This window comes from Ceratocystis lukuohia (genome assembly GCF_044167205.1).
Source record: "Ceratocystis lukuohia strain C4212 chromosome Unknown Supercontig5_pilon, whole genome shotgun sequence".
NCBI classification, from domain to species: domain Eukaryota; kingdom Fungi; phylum Ascomycota; class Sordariomycetes; order Microascales; family Ceratocystidaceae; genus Ceratocystis; species Ceratocystis lukuohia.
This window is the reverse complement of record NW_027263524.1, coordinates 1,750,333-1,765,718: the sequence shown is the minus strand read 5'-3', so window position 1 is coordinate 1,765,718 and position 15,386 is coordinate 1,750,333. Positions and strand designations below refer to the sequence as shown.

Genomic DNA, 15,386 nt, shown 5'->3' with positions numbered 1-15,386 from the left:
ATGTGCCGACATTTTTTTTTATTTAGTGTTTAACACTAGACACTGCCTGCCACACTGCCTTGGATTTCTCGTGTGCCTATTGCCAGATTTGCCGTCATGCATACACACTTATTTCCTGATCTGCTCTCTCACTGGCTGGGAGACTTGCTAGAGTTTCTCCGAAAATACACACACTGCAGCACGTATTCCGTGATAAGCTTTGAAACGCAAAAAAAGGAAAAAAACAAGGTGGCATACATGCTCATGTCTATACAATGCCTAATCTTATGTCAAGCTGTCTCCACTCTCTCCCATCCCCACTTTTCTCTTTTTTTCTTTTTTTTTTCTTTTTACGATCTCGTGCCCAGCTTTTCGCCATACTACTTCTTCTTCCTCTTCATTGCTTTGAACGAATGTGCTACATGGCGCTCGTTGATGAGCGAAATGGTGAGATAGTTCGACGCTTATTAATACGGATATCATTACCCTTTTTGTGCTCTCCTGCTAAAACTGGCTATCTGGTGCCATCTGCTCTTTTGCTTTCTCCAAGTATGGTCTCTCGCCCCATTTTTCTTTTGGTCCTTCACATAATTGCGACCTCGTGCGAAGTTTTGAGGATGAACGCATTTAGCGGTACTTTTTATGAACATGCATATCCATTAACTCATTCGTTATCGTCCCCTCGGCCCAAACCCCCAAAGTTCATCCATTTTGCTGTGTGTTGCTTACTTCCCCGCCCGCCCTCGCTCCCTTGATCGAGTGTGTTTACCCCCCTTCCATCTCTAAATTGGCGCTGCTTTTATCGATTGCCCATCTCAGGTCTTGACTCTATTAGCTCTGGATAAATAAACAACATGAGGGCTCCTGCCAGAATGGAGAAGGGGGAGGGGGGGGGGTTGACCTGGAAGGCAGATTAAGTAAGATATTAGACAAAGATAAAATGGGAGATAAAATAAGTGATGTGCAGCCATCAATATGGTATAAGCCAGCCAGTGTTAATGTTGAACAATGAGAGCTGCGAAGACCCCAGCCCCCGACCTGATCTCTTGTTCCTTGCCATTGTTTCTCATTGTTCTGTCTGACCCTAGCCTAGCCACTACAAAAAAAGATTGTCCTCACTACAGGCGAGACGAGGACCTATTCCACTCTGAGCTCCAGATAAACGTTCCACATCGCCATTCCGTGCCACTTTCCTTGTCGCCCGATGGGCCAAGAGGTCGAGCGCACATGAAAAAAGACCGGCCTGGAACATTGCAAATGGAAGAAGGAGGGAATAGCAAACGGGTTAGCTTAGATGCTTACTCAACAATAAAGACACTCAACAACAAATGACAAATTCAAAGGAAAAGAAAACAAGGGAAGAGGGGAGGGGGAAATGATAAAAGGAGGTAAATTGGGTTGCAGTCAATATACGTACCACAATTCATGCCTGGTTTCTTCGTTTTGAGGCTTACGCATGCTTCATTGTGCTCGCATAACGGGGGTCTGCGATTCCCCAATAGGCCTGACCAAGACTCTTTGACTTCAATTGGGTCGTAGACACGCTCTTCGTCCACGGCTGTCGCAGCATGGGAAGAGACTCCGACTCTGACTGTTGGTGTTGGTTGTATTACAACCATAGTTTCGCTCACAGCGTTAGTCACGCCCCCACTCGCAGCTGATATTGCTGCAGCTTCTGTTTGTACCGCTCCTTTCGCTACTGCCACTGAAGCCTCCACTGCAGGAATATTTTGGCCTTGTTCAAGGCTTGGCGGGCAAAACTGCGGCGTGCATAGTCCAAGTGAGGTATTTGTTGCTAATGTTGGCGGTATTGGTGCTGGTGCTGATGATGTCGCATTCGCTAATGTTACATCTGTTGTTCTTTTCGTCGCCGTTGTCTTCGCTGCCGCCGGCGCTATCGTTGTTGTTGGTTCTATCTCCTTGCAAATGTTTGACGCTGGGCATGAGGAGCTCCCACCCTTGGCTTTCGCCTGGAAAAAGCCACTAATCTTGCTCTGTTTGTGGTCGGATGCGCTGGCTTTCCCTCCTGCCCTCCCTCCCTCTGCCTCGCCCCTCTTCTTCCCCATCGAGATATTCCTTCTTTTCCTTGAATCAAACAGTGCTGTAGCCGGGGAGGGGGGAAAAGAAGAGGGGTCTGCAGCCGGAGCTGGTCGCTTAGCTGTACTAGACACGGAGATAGGCATGTTTTTAGTAATCGGCCGTTGGGGCAGCAGAGTGCTGCAAGATTCAAACGGTTCTAATGCACTTGGCGACGGTGGCGACATTTGCGATTCCGCCCTTCGTGAGTCTGCCTTTGGCGATGATGCCAAGCTGTTGGTCTCGAGCGGCTGTGCAAAACAACGCCCTTCAGTCATACCCTTTTGCAAGTCAACCGGACTTTCACATGTGCTCATCGTGATTCCAGACTCTTTCAATGCGTCTACTACCACCTGGCCCTCCTTGCATGGGCCCATAGCAGTTTTACGCCCGTGAGATTGATGTCGTTTAAACATGCTCTTAATGCTCACACGGCCTGAAAACTGCGGCATCAAACGAGCTGACTGGGCGAGACAGTCTGCTGTAGACCACTGCTTTAAGCGTACACCCTGGGAAAAGACGCCTTCAGGGTTCATGAGGTCGAGCAGGTTATGAGTCACGCCCTTCTCTGTGAGTGTGTCTGACATATCCGCATAAACTGGACAGTGATCACTCCCCATCAAGCCTGGCTGGATGTCTGCACCAACAATCCACTTCCAAAGGCCTTCGCTACAGAGCACGTAGTCTATTCGAGATCCGTTATTCGCTGGTCGGGTATTCCTTCGTGTGTCCCAACAAGTAAACATGTCTGGTCTTTCGGGGTGAAACTCCCTACACAAATCCCGCAGCACAGGCTCTTGGCGCTCTGCATCTCTGCTACCGCAAACCTGCCCACCAAAGACTTGCTGATTGAATATGCGGCGAAGATCGTCATTCATATACTCCTCGATTTTAATGTCTGCCTTGGCTAGCGCGCTGACTATGCCACAGGAGTCTCGAATATCACGGCTCACGTTTAAATCGCCAGCAACGATGACTTGCTTGCCCAAGGCCACAAGATTGCGAATTCGCAGGTCCAAGGCATGGAAAAAAGACAAACGAAAACCCGCGCGGTCCTGGTCGCAGCTTGCAGGGGAGTAAATACCAAAAAGAACAAACGCAGGAAACTCCAAGACCATGCAACGCCCTTCTGAGTCCAGCGTGGCCTCGTCAAACCCACTAAGAAGTTGGCTGCGAGAAGGGTACCCGCCAATTTGCTGAGACTTTGGTAAATCTCGATACGAGATAGCGGAGCCAGGAGGGCATAGCACACCCGAGATCCCTTCTTCTGCCCGAATAGGTGTGCAGGTAGCTGTCTTTGTGTAGATAGCCACACCCGAGTAGCCTGCACCCAACAACTGTTAAAATAATCAAGAGCAAATTTAGAGGGCCTGGGAATTTGACAAGACAATAGTCTGCCTCGTATACAAACCTTTTTTGTGCCTAGGCAAGCTAAAGTACGCGTCCCAGCCCGGAACTAGGACCATATCATCGGTCATGTCCTTTTTCTGAATCTTACACTCTTGCATAATTATAATATCCGCATCAAGTGTAGCAAACATGTCTTGATACCTGCGCTTCTCGCACCACGGGTGATACCCGAATGGATTTCTATGAACAAGGTTGGGGGTTGTTAGCAAGCGTATGTCACGCTAATTATACTAGCAGTCTTGCGTATTCCATCACTAATTCATAGCAAAGTAGAAAAAGTATGCCTTAGCTTTTCAGATATTATCCAGGCGTCATTACCTAATTCCATTCACTACAAATTAGTAGTCTAATTAGCGCTATACTCAAGGTATCGAAGAAAAGAAAAACCACACATCGTCTCGTCATACCGTTCCACGTTGTTATTCGAAACACCATCGTGTAAAGTCAAGATTTCCAAAATATATCGTTAGTATAACGTGTAGCCATGTGACAGCACTGTGATTCTACTAAAATGTAAAGCCGATCTAATCTGTGACACGGACGTTATGGATAGGATAGAGGAGGATACTCCTGAGTTAAAATTTCGTGTCAAGTAATGTTTACGATGTTTACTTTAGATACATCACGTGATTCACTACAATACCCATGTCTTATCTAACCCTAACAACTATATCTACCTTTAGAAATGATCACCCAGGTATTTCTTTTCCTGTTCTCCTAACCCTAGATCATGGAAAGGCACGCCTTATAGGCCTGAAAACTCAGGCACAAAGACCCACCAGCTGCAAATACCATGATATGATTGGTCAGGGTGGAGAACTTGGATCCAGCAACTCCTCACGAATTTTTGTCTTCTCTCGGCTTGAATCGCATGAACAGCAAATCAAGTGACCCCTCTCCACTCTATCTCTCCTTTGTTGAAGTACAATTTACTATATCTCTTTTGGAATAAAATCTCCTAGGGAACATCCCTCGTCACCGACAATGTTTTCTCAAGTTTCTCGCGCCACGGCCTCGCGCATTGCCCAGGTCTCTGGCCGTCGTTTTGCTAGCTCGGCCTCAGCCTCGGCCTCAGCCTCGGCCAAGGCTAACGCTTTCAACACCGAGCGCGAGTCGATCAAGAAGCACGCTGCTGAGACTACAAGTAAGTTGATGCGACCCATTTTTCCGACCCTAATACGTGACGATATAGTGCATGAAGCGTACTGACAACCTGTGCGAATTGCTTTCCACTGTTTTTGTAGAGCTCTGGCTGAAGATTTCTCTGTATGGATTTTCCCGATTCCCCCAAGAGCTTATTTCACGATGACAAATGCCGAGTTCTCCACGGAAACTTAGAGGCCACTCATACCGAGATATCCTATATCAACGCCTTCTATCATTTGCACGAAAGTCGTCTACGTCAGGGCCTGTTCTACCAAGTTCAAGATTTAGCTCTTGTTAACCACCTGCAATTGCGATTTGATTTCGATATTACACAAGCCAGTTCGGTTTTTCTGGTCGAGCTGTTAGGCTACTGAAACTAACAATTATTCCTGTTATTCTCCAGGGCCTGCCTCCCCGTCATCGGTCTCACCAGCATCAACTGCTACCGCCTCTGGAACGAGCATTGGGAGCACTGGAGCCACCTCCCTCCTCTGGAGGAGCGCACCGAGTATCCTTACCAGAATATCCGCACCAAGAACTTCCCTTGGGGCAATGGTGATCAGACCCTGTTGTAAGTGTTATTTACTGGCTCTATCTACTACACCTGTGCCCGTTTTGCCTGCTTCGTTTGCTTCTTCTATTTTATACTATCTACCAAAAGAACTCATTGATGTTCATATTGTGTATCTTGCTAACAGAAAGACCTAATAACCCTTGGTCGATCTATAGTTGGAACCCTACCGTCAACTACCACAACAAGAACAAGGTCAAATAAGCGACTGCTTGGCATGACTATTTCACTAGATTGTTATATGGCTAGGTAGGCAACATTAACTAGCCATACGTTTAACAACTCCAGCGAATGGGAATAAGGGCTCAACCTGGACGGAATATATTAAGTTGCAGACGAATTGCATGAGTCACTGTTATGTCTTGTGACTTGTATGTGGTATGAGTAAAGGCTGTATACAGGATTTCCAAACTGTACGTGTACGGGCTGCGGGCCACCTATGTGTGAGCTGTGTACTGTATATGTGTGTATGTTTGTGTGGGAGCCATAGGGTGCATTTCAAGGCTCATGCTGTGTATGTAGGCTATATGTAGGCCGTACGTACGTATAGCTCATAGGATGTATGTGTGCTATTTGTGGGCAGGCTATGATCTGTAATGTGTTATCTGTGTAGTATATCGTGTAATATAACTGGTGTCTTATATTGCCTATCTCGCGCTAGGTATAGCTCTTACCATATTTCTATTCTATGTTGAGGAAGAATGGCAGAAGAGAAGATGGAAGAGAGGGTGGAATAGAGGGTGGAAGAAAGGGTGGAAGAGAGGGAGGATGAAGGAGGAATGTGGAATGATAGAATGAGAGACGGATAACTATACCATCAGAATGGTAGAAGAGGAAGAGCGGATGAAGGAGAAGAGTTGGGAAAGAAAGGTGGGAGACGAAGAGTGGAGAGTAGAGGAGGAGGAGAGTGAGGTAAAGCAAAAAGAGAAGAAGAAAGGAAAGAGGGAAATGGAAACGAAGACAGAGAGTGGGAGAGGCGTAGTGTCGGAAAAAAAAAGCCAGAATGTCCATGATCTCTCGACCTCTCATGCTTCTTCCCATCCGTTTGTTCGTTTGTCCTCTCTTGTTGTTCTCTTTTCCCTCTCCCCCCCACACCCTTGTTCCTGCCCTTGCCCTCGCCCTTGCCCTTACCTCGCTTCCTCCTCATCTTCCTCTCTCTCGTCCTTAGGTATTGCTCGATTTTCTCACCTACACCAATTTGACTCCTCTACGTACCTCCACCTCTTTTGCTTTTTTTTTTTTTTCCGCTTTTCCGGCCTCAATCACCCCCTCTCTGTTTAACACGGCGCTATACAGTACGCCTTGTGTATGCAACCGGCAAGGGGGCGGTGAAATACTACCCTGATGTTGACATTTTGTTTGTTCATGCATGGCGACCCATTTTCAAAGTGGGTTATTGGTAAATGCTGCCAATGATGTCTTTGGTAATACCGCGGTGAGAAGTATACAAACAGTAGAGTATGATGGAAGGAGAAGCTCCACTTCTCACGAACAACTTCGTAGCTTGCGGCATCCTGTAATCGTCTTCTCCAAATATGACCTTGCGATAAGCACCAACGAGAACAGCCTGAATACTTTCTTTTTATCAGTTAAGATGGGGGAGGGTGTTTTGATAAGTTGAGTGCTACCCCACTATAGGATTTCAAACTGGATATCATCATTGAAGCCTAAACAAACAAATGAAATGACTGGCAAGAGGGTGCTTGTTGGTTTGGAATTCTGCACACGCCCCCCCCTTCTTCTCTCAGCTTCACCGTCCAACATTGCCAATCTTGCCAACGTCCTAGAATACTTGTGCAGAATAGTAGAACAGGGTAGAGGGGTATAAGAATCAAAGCAGCATACGCCGGGGGGGTGGGGGAGACAGGAAGGAGGGCGGGGGAGGGCAGACAGGAGGCAGGAGGACAGGAGGGTAGAAGGGCAAGAGGGCAGGAGGGGAGAAGGGGTAAGAGGTAACATGGCTTGTTTTTACGAAAATCGATTAATTGTCATTTTAGCTACTACCTTGAGTATGGCCATGGCCATGGTTATGGCTACGGCCGTGCCACTTTCCCACCTGTTTGTCTCTGTCTCGCCTGGCCGTGGGCTGTCTGCCTGCCATTGATCTGCTGCATTATGTTGTGTTGGCCATGATGCTGGCGGAAAACACACGCCCACCCTTGGTACTTGGAAGTGTATTGATCACACCTCTCTTCTCTAGACTTGCTACCTGGTAGCACAGGGCTTTGATATATGAGATAATCAAATTGCATGTTGAACAGAAGTACAGTACATGCAACAAAACTGCCCCAAATGAACGCGCATACTAGCCCCTCTTTTAATCATTCCTCCTGCAGCTCTCATGTAGCGTTCATGGTGCGAGTATCATGTCTTACTCCGTATTGCGTTTGCTTTCTCTCGATCTTGTTTGTTTGTGTGTCTGGGCTCTCCTCTTGGCTTTGGCTGCTGCCCTCAGATTGAACAAAGTAATAGCAGAAACAAGAAAGCTGCACAATTTGAGGAAAGAGCTTTCATAAGTACCTATCCTAGATGATGTTTACAAATATAAAAGGGGACCCCAAGTCTCTAGAACATGGACACTAACGAGGAAGGCACTGGCAACTCAAGCTTCCCACCACCATCACATTTGCACTTTCCCAAGTATCGCATTTGCGTTTTCCTTCCATTTTCACCAACGGCAATATCCCAACACTTGTCCTTTCTGGCTTTGGCTGTGGGCTATATATTGCTCGCCATCCCCCGCATCATTGTCCCGTTGGTCTTTGTTTTTAACAACATTCTTCTTTTTCTTTACTCCCCACACTCTTGTTTCACTACTCTCTGTCTTCTAAAGACTTTTTTTATTACTTTCTATCTTCTGCAGTCTTATTTTATCATTTTCCGTCTTTATAAGTCCCGTCTCGTTGTTGTATTTTGCAGTTCCATTCTTTTACTCAATTTTTAACCTTCAACCGGATCCTCACGATGGCCCCCAAAAGAAACAACAACAACAAAAACGGCGATGGCCATAAAAAAAATGGCGAAAATGGGGATGAGAAGCATCGCGTTTCGAAACCACGTAAGCTCCCTCCAACTAACCCTCCTGCCTAATTTCATCCTGACCTATCTATCCGGCGGAACTCTTGCCCACCAGTTACTTGTGTGTACTAACCTAAGCCTCAATCATGACTTGTTGCATCGTGCTTTAGACTCGCGTAAAAAGGTTAAGGGTAAATCTTCGCTTATTGGAGCACAGGGCACCTGTGCTAGTGAGTCCACGGATAGAGACTCCAATTCTAGTGGAGGCTCTGAGAAGACTGGCGTTGTGTACTACACGGCTTTTAGTCGGTATCGGAATGCCTTCCCCTATCTGGATGAAAACGGAGTCCTCCGTCCCCCAAAATCCCCTATCCTCGAGTTCTCATCTAGCTCTGGTACTGCAGGCCAGTCTGAACAGCTGGCTAATACCGCCTCGCCCACAGATCCCTTACAGGAGCGACGTGCACAGGCGCAACAGGGTCAGGCACAGGCTCCACAGGAAGCCTTGAGCCAAGAATCGCAGTCTTTGCACATGGCTGCTCCTGCCGTTAGCTCCCATACTTCTAGTGAAGAGCAGCACCAGCACCAGCACCAGCACCAGCACGAGCACCAGCACGAGCACCAGCAGCAGCACCAGCACGAGCACCAGCACGAGCACCAGCACCAGCACCAGCACCAGCACCAGCACGAGCACCAGCACGAGCACCAGCAGCAGCACCAGCACGAGCACCAGCAGCAGCACCAGCACCGGCACCAGCAGCACCAGCAGCGTGGGCTGCCGCGGTCTTCTAGTGGAACTGCTTCTACCACTGACCCTCGTACCCGCCACTCCAACTACCGTCAGTATCATAAACAGCAGAGTGGGTCGTCGTGGCCTATTCGTGCGACTGATTCTGCTTCTACTGCTGAACCCAGTAGTGATCACGCTGGTCAGCAGGAGCAGCAGCAGCATGACTCGCCACGGCCTTTTAGTGGAACTGCCTCAACTACCGGCCCCCATGCTCTCCACACTCGCCATCAGCAGCACCCCGAGGAGGTCCACTTTGGAAGGAACACTTCTGTCGCTGGTTCCAGTCAGCCCTCTAGCCAGCAGCAGCCAAGACCAGGCTTTTCAGCAGGTGGCTACCAGCAGCCTTCTGATTCCCAGCAGCCTGCTGGCAGTCGGCAGCGAACTGGAAATCAGGAGCCTTTGGGTCGTACGTTTGTTTCCGAGAATGAGCAGCCCACTAGCCGGCAACAAAACCCTGCTCTTCAGCATCGCCAGTACCCGGACTACCATCAACCACAGCAATCTTCGGGTGCCATTAATGCTGCTGAAAGGCATGGCCACCATATTACCACTATTCAGCAGTTACATCGAACATTGTGGACTCCCGATGTGGCGTCTCATACAGTTAGCATTCACCACGGCCACCCCAGCCATAATCAGGAGACGCAAACCCCCCCCCAGAGCGCTCACCTTGCTTCTGATGGTCACTACCAAGCGCCACATAGCGGCTCGTATGTTTCAAGAGCGCCCCCTCTTTCCCCTGGTGGTTCACAGGCGTCGGGCGCGGGCCATTTTCCTCCCGGTGGCCACCACCAGGTGATACATACCACTTCGTATGTTTCGAGACCGCCCCCTCTATTCTCTAGTGGCCACCACCAGCCGAGTACTTTGCAGGCGTCGGGCGCGGGCCCCCTCCCTCATGGCAGCTATCATCAAGCTACTGCGAATGATGCTCAGCAACAGCAAGTGCAGACTGTGAGCACAGTCTCTGCGTCTTTCTGCGCCCATCCCCCTACCCAACAGCATGAGCAGCAGCATCCTAGACTTCAGGATGAACAATTGCAGCTCCCAACGCCAGCTCCTCTTGCCGGAAGTGGCGACGACCAGAATACTCAACCACAACATAACCAACGCCCGAGCGCCCAGAACGCTAGGGAGCCTACTCCGACTTCCACTTTGTTCCCGAGCTTAACGGATATCTACCCACCTCAACCCTCGGTTGGGGTGCAGACCGGATCTCCCCACAGCTATGTTTACCATCAGGTGCGGTTGCAAAGTATGTTTGCTCCTTCGCAGGAAGAGAGCCAGCGCCAAGGCGGGCATAGAGACCCTCGCCGGCGCACCGGCCAGGGTCCTAACCAAAGCCTAAATCACGGTCCGAGCCAAAACCCGAGACAGAATTAGGATGAGGGGCACCAGCCAGTATAACTGCGCGCTACAAATTTTCCCAACTAGCTAACTGTGGTGGACCATTGAAACTAGCCTGGTGTTTTAAAGGAGCCTGTAATGCGACATACCGCCAACTTGGAACTTATGAGGATTTGTGGCGCATTAGCTATATATTTGTTATTGGGGGTAAAGATGATGCTAAGCAGGAAATTCTTTGTTGTGGATGGGCATGATGTTCATTATTTTTTATGGTTTGGGATGCCTTTTTCGATGTTTGTTTGAGTCTGAGGACATGGCTTTGGCTGTCCAAGTTTTTTTTTCATGCAAGTTTATTAGTTATTATTCTTACCGTTGGTTAAATGAAGTACGTGGTTTTTTGCTTTCCTAGAATTTGCTGCAAAGGTTTTAAAGTGACTGTTTTGGTCAGTGTGAGGTGCGACAGGCGTTGGACTGGGTGCGGGATGGATCTATGGAATGTACTTATATTTCGATGGTTTAACACGCCCAGTGTCAGTCCCTTCTTACCTTTTGTCTCATACATGTTCAATGGCCGAGCATGAGCAGCATGCATCTTTGGCTCAGGCATTATCCAGGCATGATATTCTAGATTAATTTTGGTATGAAAAATGACCAAGGATATCCACCTCTATACCTAACTTTGCTATCACCTATATCACACACGCTCAACATTGCAATGCCCTCCTGAGCAGGCAATGCAAGTAATAGCCAAGATGCACTCTTGTAAGGCGCTGGTGTAATGCTAGAGATAAAGAATTCATAGTCAGGGGACGAGGCTTCCTATGAAATCTAGCTGGATGGGATGAGCTAGAAATACAGTTGAACCTGAGCTGATAAGGCTTGGAGTAGTGACTGATATTGCCATGAGTATAGTTTAAATATAGGTATATACACACTGTATTTGCCAATTGCTGTGATGAGTTTCGTTGTGCTAAAGTGACATATTTTCCTTTCCTCTCAACCACTAATTTTAATATCCCCTCCCCCTTTTGTAGATCTTTAGCCACAAGTTGTTGTTAGCTTTCATGCATGGAGCGTGTGTTACTAGTAGGCTACGCAACCTAGATTAAATATAAAGCACCACTGATATCTTGTGCACCTTCTCCGACACCTGTGCTCTGTATTTTTCTCAATCGTTTTTAGAATCTTTCCCTGGGTAATGTATCAGCTCCCCATATCATCAGCGGTCGCCTTCAGGGGCTATAAGAACATGTATTGTATGGGATGTATACTGGAGCTTGAATGAAATATACCTCTGTTCCGAAGACCAGCTGTTCAGCAGATTGTCCTTTCTACTTGATTGCTTAGTTGTTGGTGTTGGTGTGAATATGGGGTAGTATGTATATTGTTGTTGTTTACACCGAAAAAGGGAAAGCATTGAAGTTACAAATGCAAAGCAGAGAGAAAGGCTAGGGGACTTTGACACTAATATGATATCATATTCGCATCATGTTTTTCTGCAGATAGCATTTTCCCTTTTTCACCCATCATCGTCTAGTGAAGTTACTGAGGCTTCGAAGCAAGATGCACTGGGCATAGGGATGGCAGGAGAGGAGAACCAAGAGCCCTGTGTAGAATCTAATAGCAGTGCTAAGAAATACAGCTTCGGCTCTATCTAGCGATATACATAGCTTTGATATAAGACCGCAAGTTTCTCCGCGTGACTGGCGCGTTCACTGTTGCGTGTACTGACTGTTTTTTATATTTCCAGAAACTCCGCGGTGGGGCAAAAACGGCGAAGCCCGGGAGCTCCGGGAAATTAATGGGCAGATCTTACGTTGATGGTATAGGGTTTGTTTAACGTGCAGCTATTGGAAAAGCTGATAGTTTTGTCGTCCCCTGCACAAAGCCACGAAAACACGACTAACATACACGGGAATAGGAATAACGAGCCGACTGGGCTATGCCGCTCACCTCGTTCAGGACAATATTAGTGTTATTCTATTTTAACAATAGATCTACGATTTGCTGGACTTTTTTTCCGGTACATCTCAGCTGATAGCATAACACGAAGCAAACTTGGTTGTTCTTTGGTTTTTCTATCTTCAGTCATCCTATCCCTTGCTTCATCCAACCTTGGCATCTACCCTACCTCCTCAACCACAATGCAAAGCTCTGATGATTCTAGTAGAAGACCATGTCCCCCAAACTTCTAGAAAGAAATCTGTTTTTTTGCCTTGAACCAGACATCAGCTACATCATTCATTCCTTGCAGATAGGACTAATTTTCGTTACAATTCAAAGTGGTGATGCCCCTCGCTACTATAATGAGTTTGGATCATCTTTTCAGCCCGTTTTAATCACTTCGTGAAACTGTGAAAGCATGGCGTATGTCATCTTGATGGCTCGCGTACATTCGCTAGTTGCAGTTTCCCAGCTATATTGAGGCAGAACGGGCGTTTCGGTAGAGAGACATTGTGTAGCAGCCATGTGATGAACAAAGCTTTAAACCTGAGCTTTGGCATATTTTATTTCGAAACCCTGGAGCTGGTGCCAACCATTTTATCTCCCTTGCCTCTCTTGATCTACCTAGCATGGCAATTCAAATATTCGTCTTTTACTACCAAAATGGCTGATAATCTCACAAATCAAGAACGGTGTTGTATTAGAATAAACATACGTTGTTGGCGAAACGCCAGGGCTAGGCTACATGGCTGCAGCCACAGGACTTCTACAAGGGGTATGGGGGCTAAGGGCAGTAGTCCTGGAAGCAAGCGGTCGGAATTGAAGCTTAGGGCACTCTACGAGGAAAGAGCATATGAATCTGCGCATCAAAAACTTGGGTGAATTAAGGAGCAAAGGAGAGAATCAGGCACTCTGCAGCTGAAGGAGGTTAAGATCCAACACACCTTCTATAGCAGTGGAAAAAGTCAGGTAAGAAGGTGAGCGCTAGAAAACCTTACCAACAGGTTAAACTTTACCTTAGAAAATGCATGGCTTTCATGATCAATTATCCATGACTGAATTTTCACCACCAGTCTTGAGACTGAGCTAGCCAACTCCGATACTAACTCAAATGACTCAAAAGGACTCAGCACCATACAGACTTTTAGCATTATAGAGAACTATCCAGCGACAAGAAAAAAACACACATGTTGAATCAACATGTCTAGGCAGATTGTTTATTCTTTGTAAGGCACTAGAAGTTGTCAAGTATCTTCGTGCATAGAGAATGACTCAGAATTAAGACAGCTAGCCCAGTGGGAAGTTTAAAGCTTGACGGTAGAAGTAATCAAGAGAAAAAGCAAATGGGCAAATTGGCTAATTTCTAGGGGACAAGGTGTACATCTATGGGGGTGGGACGTGATGTAATGGCACTATTATTTGCGGGAATGTTCCCGAAAGCTTGATGGCTGTTTTATCATTCAGGCTATCCCTCCACATGCTTAGCCCGTTTCAATACCGGCTCTACGTCTGTTATAGAGGCTATTTTATCATCGCCTATTTGCCCATGATGGTGATTACCTTACCAGTAAAACATCGGCTAGACACAAACCCTGACTTGTAGCATCACGACGTCATCAAATCCTTTTTACCCCAAAATGTCTTATGTTGAAATGCCGCACAAACTTTTGTCAATATATCATTGTCACACTGTTTCTACACGCAAAGAAGCTCTTGCAAGAGATCCTCTTGGCCTTCTGTTAAAATTGATACTCGATTCTTTTCTATTTGCGAGAATATTGCTCGGTATTTCCATTTAAGTTTTCTTAGATTCTCTCCTCCTGTATCCAAGGTTCGGCTAACGTAAGTTACAAGTGAGCGCCTAATCCAAGTGAGTGCCTAATTTTTTTACCACCTACATTGTAGATTCTTTTATAAAAACACAATAAAGCATCTTATCAATTAAAACTAAGTGTTATTCTCTTCTCTAGATATCTCAGAAGCAATGTGACATGTTCTTGAGTTATGACTGGCTTTACTATAAATTCCACACTGCCTTTCCCTCACCAGCCCTGACCTTCCCTGACCACCACTTCTGGATGATTCTGTCATCACCTGCACATCAACATCTTTCTGATCAATTTCATCTCTTCCCTCACCTGCAGTGACCTTTCCTCCATCTGATAACCAGGTCCTTTTTGCTCTACACTGCTTACTAACAGTCATGTTTGCCTGTCAAAGCATCTGGTTCTCAGACTTCAATAAGGCATTCCAATGAATTATTTCCATTATTCCCTTTGAAAATGACCTAAGTGTCTCATGAATTCATGAGGGAGAGTTACTTCAATCATGCCTCACTTGTCTTTTGAGGTATTCAGATTTTTAGCTGGCCTCAAGCACTGTCTTTGGGGTCTTTGAGACCCAAGGGTCCAGGAGGCCGGCCTCCTCCATAGCCAGTGTTGGAGTCTGTAGCTGCACAATTTGAATACCTCGAAAGATGAGTGAGGTGGCATCAAAGAAGCTCCTTCATCAATTCTTAGGGCATTTAAGTAACTTTCAAAGGGAACAAAGGCAATAATGCATGACAATGCCTTATTGAAATCTGAGAACCAGATTCATCAACAGGCAAATGTGACTGTTAGTAAGCAGTGTAGAGCAAAAAGGACCTGGCTACAGAATGGAGGAAAGCTCACTGCAGGTGAGGGAAGAGATGAAATTGATCAGAAAGATGTTGATGTGCAGGTGATGACAGAATCATCCAGAAGTGGTGGTCAGGGAAGGTCAGGGCTGGTGAGGGAAAGGCAGTGTGGAATTTATAGTAAAGCCAGTCATAACTCAAGAACATGTCACATTGCTTCTGAGATATCTAGAGAAGAGAATAACACTTAGTTTTAATTGATAAGATGCTTTATTGTGTTTTTATAAAAGAATCTACAATGTAGGTGGTAAAAAAATTAGGCACTCACTTGGATTAGGCGCTCACTTGTAACTTACGTTACCCTTCTTTCGTTATATGCTGGCCTTTTAGATAAGAACTGCATATTATGAGTGTAGCCGGACTTCATCCGGACTTCTCCCAAGGGTCTCAGTGCCTAAATCTTTACACTGTTCCAAGTTATTCACTTT

The 15,386-nt window shown here is 46.6% G+C and overlaps 3 protein-coding genes across 3 annotated transcripts; 2 read left to right on the top strand and 1 right to left on the bottom strand.

Annotated features, from left to right (window-relative positions):
* Positions 1–1,719: 1,719 nt before the first annotated feature.
* On the bottom strand, positions 1,720–3,596 carry HOO65_050427 (putative DNA lyase; the record flags this gene model as incomplete). The annotated part of the gene is made up of 3 exons (XM_071003278.1): positions 1,720–1,949; positions 2,336–3,379; positions 3,467–3,596. The coding sequence occupies 3 exons, from the start codon at positions 3,594–3,596 to the stop codon at positions 1,720–1,722; spliced, it is 1,404 nt and encodes a 467-aa protein (XP_070858486.1).
* An 853-nt stretch (positions 3,597–4,449) lies between these two features.
* Positions 4,450–5,386, top strand: HOO65_050426 (putative cytochrome C oxidase subunit VIa protein; the record flags this gene model as incomplete). Its single annotated transcript, XM_071003488.1, has 4 exons — positions 4,450–4,609; positions 4,710–4,731; positions 5,015–5,182; positions 5,341–5,386. 4 exons carry the CDS (start codon positions 4,450–4,452, stop codon positions 5,384–5,386), a joined length of 396 nt encoding a protein of 131 aa, XP_070858485.1.
* A 2,760-nt stretch (positions 5,387–8,146) lies between these two features.
* On the top strand, positions 8,147–10,373 carry HOO65_050425 (uncharacterized protein; the record flags this gene model as incomplete). Its single annotated transcript, XM_071003231.1, has 2 exons — positions 8,147–8,240; positions 8,371–10,373. The coding sequence occupies 2 exons, from the start codon at positions 8,147–8,149 to the stop codon at positions 10,371–10,373; spliced, it is 2,097 nt and encodes a 698-aa protein (XP_070858484.1).
* Positions 10,374–15,386: the final 5,013 nt, after the last annotated feature.